The following is an 8,844-nucleotide window of genomic DNA, read 5'->3' as shown; positions in this document are numbered from 1 at the left end:
AAGCAGACGTCCGTAGAACTACAAGCACTGAGTAGGGACGAAATTTTTGTTTCAAGGACATTGCGGTATGCAAGCCTCGATCTTCAATTTTTCTGTTTAAATTTATTTCGTTGTTCATACTCTGTTCAATAATTTTTATATTCGCATTTATAGTTTATTAGCATATATATAATTAAATCACAGATTGTTGACATATATCCAACAATGGTTGCCAAATTTATTTCTCTCCCTCACTTTCCGTCCCCCAACCAGCATGCCAGATTTCCACCGAGGCCAAGTGCACTGCAGCTTCGGCCAAAGTAAGGGTATTTTACATATCCTGTTAGCCTCACATTCTATCCATGTGTTACTGTGTTTGTATATATTTGCAAGGATTCATGAATGAGATTTGGATCTGGTGACTATCTTTTGGTTTTGTGTCTTTAGTGAAGAAATATGGACGTGGTGTGCTTCTAGTTGCAGGTTTGGTACTTTTGTGCTTCGATGTCTTGTTCGTTTTCACCATTCGGTCGTTTTCTGTAGTGTTGCTGCTTCAGTAACTGCTGACAAACTTTCATGGCGATGACAATGGCAGACACTGCATTCTGTTGGTGAAGATTAGGGATTTGGGTTTTCATTTTAATTTATTTAATTGGGCTGAACTTTTATGTATCTATTTTCCTCCTAATGTATTTGGATTATTTTACTTTCCTTTGTGTTGTTTGTAACCTTTTATCGAATTACTGAAATTAACTTTTCAGAACAAAAAAAATGCAGAAGTTACTGTCTCAAATTTACGATAGAGCCAATTTCCATATCATGACGCAATCAATAACCTCTTGACCAAAATAAAATAAAATAAAAACATGTGACCCACAGGCACCAGGAAGTATCTTCACCGGATCCTTTTTTTGGGGATTCTGGAAATCTTGTGATCGTGATCATTGTACATCGTACGGTCAGTTTTCGTTAGATGCTATTTATATTTAATTTTAAATTTCAAATGATTTCTAATCGTACGATATACGATGAATGATCATGAGATCTCTAAAAAAGGATCGGCGAGGATCCTTTTCCGCCTATGGTGCTCTCATTTCTCATCAGAAACGCACTTGGCTCACCAGGGACTCCCAAGAGGCCTATAAATATCGAAGAGCCTTCTCACTCTTCACCAAATTTTCACACACAAGATAATAGTACACACCCCTATCCTTCTAGACCCATCAATCTCTCAAAGCCGGCCGAAGACCTTCAAAGACCTTCGGTTCATCTTCGTCGCAGTTAATCAAGAACCAGGATCATGAAGGTATGTTTGAAATTTGAGGTCCATGCAAGAACATGCATTGGAAAAAGAAAAGGCAAATTATTTGATTCAAATTTTGTATTCTATGCTAATTGATCGCTCTTTTTGGCTTGCAGCAAAAGGTCGTGATCAAGTTGTCTGTGCCCGATGAAAGGACCAGAGCCAAAGCTATGAAAACTGCAGTTGGGGTAGCTGGTAATTTACTTGTTAACCGTGTTCCTACAATAATTTTAATCAAATACCGGAAATTAACTCTAATCCCAATTAAGCAGCTTTAGTTACAAATTATTACTAATTAAAGTTTAATAATGCAGGTGTGAACTCAGCAAGTTATCAGCATGACAAGGAACAAATAGAGGTAATGGGGGAAGGGGTTGATGTAGTTGTGCTCACAACTTCGCTTAGAAAAAGCTTGAAGTATGCTGAGGTGGTGAGTGTGATCCCTGAGGAGGAGAAAAAGAAAGAGGAAAAGGAGGGGAAGAGCAACGAGCTTGAACTGCCACGGAATCCCACGAGTTGCCCTCCATGGGTGTTGGCTTATCCTACGGATCACGAACCTGCTAGTATATGCACCATTCTGTGATTAATAACTAATTGTATGTACTAGCTTCTCCACACTCGTTTTCGCCTTATCCATCGTAGTATTATTATGAGAGAAAAAAAAAACAGTAATAGTAATTCTTACCTTTTAGTTTCATTTTCCGCACCATCATTTAGAGATCAAATGAATTGTAATTACAATTGAAATATTGCCTGAATGGTATTTCTTTCCTGTATTTTCATAATATGTTTAGTTTTCTGTTAAGGTCATAATGTTATAAGGAAATTGGTATTTTCCAATATTCTTCAATTATTCGGCAGTGTCTTTTGCCCAAAATTCTTGTAGTTTCTGTTGCCCGGAAAACTAGTTTCTTTTCTGCTATGAGTACCCGCCCACAGCTCGTAAAAGAAACTAGTGATGATAAAAGTTGCGAACTCAAATTTAACATTATCTCAAACTCAAACCCCTATATCAATTTGCACGACTTAAAACCCCAAATGATCAACCCGAAGAGAGAAAGAAAAGGAAAGTTTCAGTCACAACCATCTAAAACTGCAAACATTTTATTCATGTGCATCGGAGAGAAATACTAAGCATTGGAGATTGCCTTTTTTTCCATGGTAGAGAACATTCATTAAACGCAGTCTAAATGGTAGAAAATTAGAAATACAGCTTACGCGCCCTAGAATGGAGTAATACATATAGAAAGAATATGTCACTTACGCAAACAAAGCATGAGTAATAATTGTTCACTACTAACTTACAAAGTAGTACATAAATGAAAAAAACATAAATACGTTTAAACTCAAAAAGAAAAATCCTCCACAGAGGCCCAATAGTAGCTAGTAAAAAAAAACCCTCAAAACTTAGGTGATAGATGACCGCCTCAGCTTCTCGGAATCAAAAATGGCTGACAATCCATACCTTCAATTCCGCACCATAAAATAACATTTGCCCATCCCTACATCCCTACTATATACAGACATTCAAAAGCCTCAAAATTACACTCCTTCATTCCTACATCGTGCCATAGACATATCCTGCCGTAATTGGAGATTGCCTTAAGCTGCAAGTGTAGTTGAATAATAAAGGGGTAAATTTAAAATTACAAAACAAAGACACAAGCAAGGACCAAAATATTGAAAATATCGGTGAAATTTTCGTTTTTTTAAGTTACCGATATTTTATTGGGTATCCAATGAGTTTTCGTCAAAATATCGCGATTATCCTGATATTTCCATCGAAATTTCCGTATTTTTGGACTACCGATATTTTTGTTATCATCGATATTTTAGACCTTGATAGGAATTCTATATGGTACTAAGTCACTTATGTATCTTACTATACAATGTATAAAGTGTAAAATATTGTACTAATTCATTATATATAAATGATTATGGTGTGTTTAAATTTCTTTCATTAATTACTACATATTTTCTACATTCACAATATTTGCCAGCTCGCTATATAATCAACTTAAATCAGTTAAATCCATCATGCAATGCATTTCCTTTCAATTTTTTGTGATAAACTAATAGATAATTGACTAAATAAACATCCTGCAAAGTTTCAATAAAAATTTCCAAGTTTTTCTTACAATTTCCGTGGTTTTTATTCAATTTTTATCGATATCGATAATATCTTGATATTTCCATCGATATTTTTGTATTTTTGAACTACCGATATTTCCGATATCCTCGATATTTAATACATTGGACACAAGTAAGGCATTGCCACATCATGTGGCCCACATGTACCCTTCACATAACTGGTTAAAGGGCAAATATGGCGACAACTGGACAGCCCATCCACCATTCCAAGACCCCTCCTGTAATTGCACTATTCTAATTATTACTTAGCTATATGTGTGAAACTATATGCGACAATGTCATAATCTCTTTTGTGCTATTAACCTATTAGTATATAAATTATGGATAATGTTAGAGGAACTAAATTTTTAAACTAAATTTACAAACCAAATTATATATCATCAATAGAAAATAAGCACGTAATCGACACTTAATTAGTAATTCAATCGTCAATAACCACATTATTTGGTTTACACAATTTAATTTAAAAACTTAATCTGCCTAACATTATCCATAAATTATATATGGAAAGTTGACATTTTTTAGTCTGCAATTATATACTGCACACTGCTAACACATTTTTTAATTTGTGTGATTTACTCTTCAAAATTTTCTTTCTGTGTTGTGATGTGCCTTATGCTGAAGTGTTACGAGTTAGGGCGGAAATTTTGATGCCTCAAGGTGCACATTCCCATGACTATAATCACTTTAGTAAGAGTCACGCGATCATGCACACACTTGGTAACATGACATACTCTTCATGAATTATTTAGGTTAGGTCATTAATTATATTACAAAAGCAAGGCTTAATCAAGGGGTAAATTATTATAAAAATATGGCTTCATTTTTTTAGTGGTCTGTGTGGTGACACGGCACTTTTAATGTAACACTTGTGGCAAAAAAGTTGTTAATGAGCTCTATTAACAATTGAAGTCTAAATCAAAACTTATGTTGGTCTTCCGTTAATCAAACTCACTTGACTATCATGTGAACAAGTCAAATTTGTCATTTCAATCAAAATTACATTTTATGTTTCATTTGGTGATTGATGTTGGAAAATATTAGTATTTTGGTTTATTTGAATGTTTGGTTTGTTAGGCTTAGCCTATTAGAATTAGGTTTTGTTAGAGATTAGGGTTAGTTTATTATAAATAGGGTGTTTTGTTATTCATTAGAAAACAAGTCATTCACAATGTAACCTTTTGGAGTTTTGTAGCCGTTTCGGCATTCTCGTTAGTTTAATAATATTCTTAATATTTTGTAGTCTTGTTCATCACGTACTCTGATATTCAACTTGGTATCAGAGCATGTTTGATCCTTTGGGGTTGAATCTGTTCTTGGTAGCTAGTAGTTTGTTTGTCTTGTCTTTTTCGTATCAGTTTGTTTGTTGTTTGTTTGTTCTGATTTAGTTGTCCTTGGTTTAGTTTGAAAGAAAAAGTATGTAGGATACGAAGCCGTGAAACCCAGAAATCATTTCCGTTTCCATTGTCTGATCAGAACCTCCTGCTTTGAGTCACACCAATCTGCATATTCCACCGTCATCGAACCCACTTGCACCCACACCCAGATCTGTAGCCGCCGTTGCCCCGTGTTGCTGCAGTCCGATCCGTTTGCATCAACACTTGTTCCTGCACTCGCATTGTTTTCTAACGAAGCTTGAAACCCAGCTTTCTGCAGGGTCTGTCTGGAGAAAACCACAGGAAAAAGGGGGAAAAAAAGGAAAAGAAAAAAGAATAAGAGAGAGGATAAAAAAAAGTAGAAAAGAAAAAAAAAGTGTTGGGTTATAGGAATCTCGTCCGTTTAGTGACAAGGTCCATGCTCAAACAAAATCTGTCTGCCTGAATCTGTCTGTTCTTTGCCATATATATCCATCTGCCATTTGCCTATTTGTCAGCGTTGCGGAGCCTGCCTGTTTGTCTGTCCGCCTAACGGAGCCATTCCGCATATGCTTGTTTGCAAACCCATGTCGTATACCGCCATGAGTTTGACCCGGGGGGTGTTGGAAAATATTAGTATTTTCGTTTATTTGAATGTTTGGTTTTCTGGACTTAGCCCGTTAGAATTAGGTTTTGTTAGAGATTAGGGTTAGTTTATTATAAATAGGGTGCTTTGTTATTCATTAGAGAACAAGTCATTCACAATGTAGCATCATAGAGTTTTGTAGCCGTTTCGGCATTCTCGTTAGTTTAATAATATTCTTCATATTTTGTAGTCTTATTTATTATGCACTCTGATATTCAACTATTGATCCCTTAGAAATTTGGTGGACTACCCATTTCTTCTCATCCATCACATGGCAATGGATCCCTAGCAATTGTATCTCCTAAATCTAAACATGCAATTGAATTTTTTTTCTTTTTTAATATGAAAATATGTTTCACTGGTTGAGCAATTTTTTTTTTTTTTAAGAAACACACCTTTCTTTTGCTAAAGTACAAAATGACACACTCATTTCCTAATACAAACACACTCACCATTTGAATACTCGATATTTCAAGAGCAGAAGGAAGCAAACCACTGCCAGTCTGCCAGGTGATGGAGGAGAAAAAAGAGGTGGCCCCCCAAATTTTGACGGGATCAATCACCAAATCTGACATAAAATATAATTTAAATTGAAATGACGAATTTGACTCCGCTACGTAATATTCACGTGAGTTTGTTTAACGGAATACTAATAGAAGTTTGAGTTTGAAGTTCAATTGCAAACAGGACTCACCATAGAGCTTTGATTAACAACTATTTTATCACAAAGGTCACATTGATTGTGTTATGCCACCACAATAACCATGAAAAATATTTAGCCTAATAATAAAACAAAAAGACACAAAGAAGGCATTGTGTTGCTACTGCCCAATGTACCCTTCACCATCATTGTTAAATTACAAATCAAGATGGTGATAGATGACAACTTGAACGGCAATTCCCATTGGCTTACTCTTAAACAAGGAAAAAAAAATAGAAAAACAAGAACAAGAGGGAAAAGCAAGAAAACAGAAAGGAGAGAGGCTTTTAGCGGATCAACCAAAAAGGAAATTAACTTGGCTTCTTAATAATTGAGGTGGAGTTTCGCCTCAAAGGTTGAGGAGGAGTTCCTTCACATTTCACTTCATGACCGGTTTATGAAACTTTAAACTTATTATTGGAACTATGAATATTATACATTATTTTATAAAGATCATTTTTGCAACAAAAAAAGAGAAAAAAAAAAGAGAACCTTTCGTCATCAAACTATACAAAAACAAATATAGATAGGTCTAGTAAAAATATTATAAACTGTCTATTTATTTGATTTTTTATTGACTAAACGATACACAATTTTTATAAAATAATTTATAATAAAAAAGATTCCAATTATAAAAAGTTTCATAAAGATTCCCAATAAATATTTGTAAATTGAATACAAAATAAATTAAGAAAGAAAGAACTCATCAATCTTAAGAATCTCAACAAAATAGCACACTTTTATGTAGCCGTTACTTAACACTGTAAGAAATGATTGGTTTAAACTTCGCATTATATGATGAGGATTGATCGGTCGGTCAATCTAACAGCTAGACATGCATGACTCCCTTAATGCCAGCTAAGAAAAATCAACATTGTTATTGATAATTTGCTTAGATGGCATCCAGGGAGCCAGGCACGTCATGCCTCTTGACTGGTGGATAGGTTGATCCTTAATCATCGTGCATCTCATCATATTGGCCTGCACAATAATAAGAAGCTCAATAAACTAAATAATCCAACCCATTTATCCGCAATTATGACAATTAATAATTTGCAAGAAGTCATCCAGGCGAGAAATTTTATCAGATCTCAATTCTTACCTGGTTCTTAGACTATATTAGATAGCAAATAACCCTAAAAACACAAAATTTGCAGGAAAACTAACAATGTATAAGACGTTTAACTACATTAGTTTCCAACAGGTAAAGAACCGTCTGATTAAACAACCCTAAATACGAAAGTGTAAGCGTAGGAGGTGAGTCGACAATGTATAGGAATCAGACAGCCCTACTTCTATAAGTGTAAACAACAACAGGAGATGCGTCCACGCTGTACAAGAAGCTTAATTACATTGCTTACCCAATAGTTAGAGTACTGAATTTGAATCATAAACTATGCATGACAAAGAAATTGGAGGAATTTCATAGAAAATAGCAATTGTATTCAAGTCTAGCTTTGTTCTCTCTTGCTCGAACTTGCTTGACTGCATGAGAAGTGTGCAGAGAAGTGGGATTTATAAGGAAAGATGGAAGTGATAGAAGTAGGCAAAGACAACAGAACATCCAACTGCAGATATGAGAGATTAGATAGCACTGCTCCTTCTCAAACAGCGGACGGCAGAAAAAGTTTTTTTCTTCAACATTATTTCTCACTCTCTATTTTTCTGCAACAAAATTGACATTTATCTTCTCAGATATCCGTAGTAAATATTGATGTGTATCTTTATAATGTTATTAGTAGCTTAATAATGCCAAAAACGGCGGCCTTGAGCTTTGCTCTGCAGGAATGTGGAAAGCTTGGATGTTTCTGCCGTTGGATATGGTGACCTGTTATTTCCCATCACCCATAGAATTTTAAAAATAGTTTCCAGATAAGTGGGCAGCTGTTGATAGGAGAAAGCCAACCTCCTTGTTGACCGGTATTAGACGGCGCCAAAGTCACTGCATGAGACAAATCACAGCCTTGCTTTAGGTGGTCTAACGTACTGTCTTACGGCCGCTTGTGGGACATTTGTTACCAAGGGTACTTACAAGGTAGGAGGTAGGAGATGCGGCACATGTTACAATTAATGTGTATAATCTAAATTAATAGGAGATAGGTATAGAGACTTGAACAATACACGCTAGAAGATAAGATTTCATATGCTCTCAATAAGCCATCACTTTTTATGATATGAATTAAACTAGACACATAAACAACAGTGTAATAGATATATATTGACACATGCCTATTGTGTATCTCGATAACTGTACACTTATATTTTGTACCATATTTATGAATCACATTCTCGATTCGGTTTATATGTGACTTGCATAAATGAGTCTTATTTCTCTTTTTTTTTTCCTCTCAAATTCAAGCAATAGTTAGGGGAAAGGAGTGAAAACATTTTACCACTTGTGTTACAAATCATTTTCAGTCTTATTTCTAATTTAACAATTAATCAGTAAACATGACGTACCAAAAAAAGTATTTGAATTTTTATTTTTTAAAATTATCAAGCATTCATTTATTGTACAATGTAGAGGAGAAATTGAAGAATCTTATGATGACTTTTATGAAATGCCGAATACAGTAGAAAAGGGAACAAATATCAGTACATATAGTATTTGGGCCATGTTTCATAGTGTCGGATTGGTTAGCAGTTGGATTTGTGGTAGATGACTAGGCTTGGGTTAGCCCAGAAAGAGCCTGACCCAAATCTGCCATAA

The 8,844-nt window shown here is 34.9% G+C and overlaps 1 protein-coding gene across 1 annotated transcript; it reads left to right on the top strand.

The window, feature by feature from the left end:
* Positions 1–1,149: 1,149 nt before the first annotated feature.
* On the top strand, positions 1,150–2,142 carry LOC103405072 (heavy metal-associated isoprenylated plant protein 16). The gene is made up of 3 exons (XM_008344043.4): positions 1,150–1,285; positions 1,399–1,477; positions 1,597–2,142. Exons 1-3 carry the CDS (start codon positions 1,280–1,282, stop codon positions 1,863–1,865), a joined length of 354 nt encoding a protein of 117 aa, XP_008342265.3. The 5' UTR covers positions 1,150–1,279; the 3' UTR covers positions 1,866–2,142.
* The last annotated feature ends 6,702 nt before the right edge of the window (positions 2,143–8,844 follow it).

This window comes from Malus domestica, chromosome 17 (assembly GCF_042453785.1).
Source record: "Malus domestica chromosome 17, GDT2T_hap1".
Classification (NCBI taxonomy): domain Eukaryota; kingdom Viridiplantae; phylum Streptophyta; class Magnoliopsida; order Rosales; family Rosaceae; genus Malus; species Malus domestica.
The sequence above is the reverse complement of the archived record's forward strand: the minus strand, read 5'-3'. Positions and strand labels throughout refer to the sequence as shown.

Excerpts from the sequence above, each read along its gene's own strand:
- LOC103405072 (XM_008344043.4), top strand. Across the intron at positions 1,478-1,596 it reads AACTGCAGTTGGGGTAGCTG|GTGTGAACTCAGCAAGTTAT; the intron begins GTAATTTACTTG and ends TTAATAATGCAG.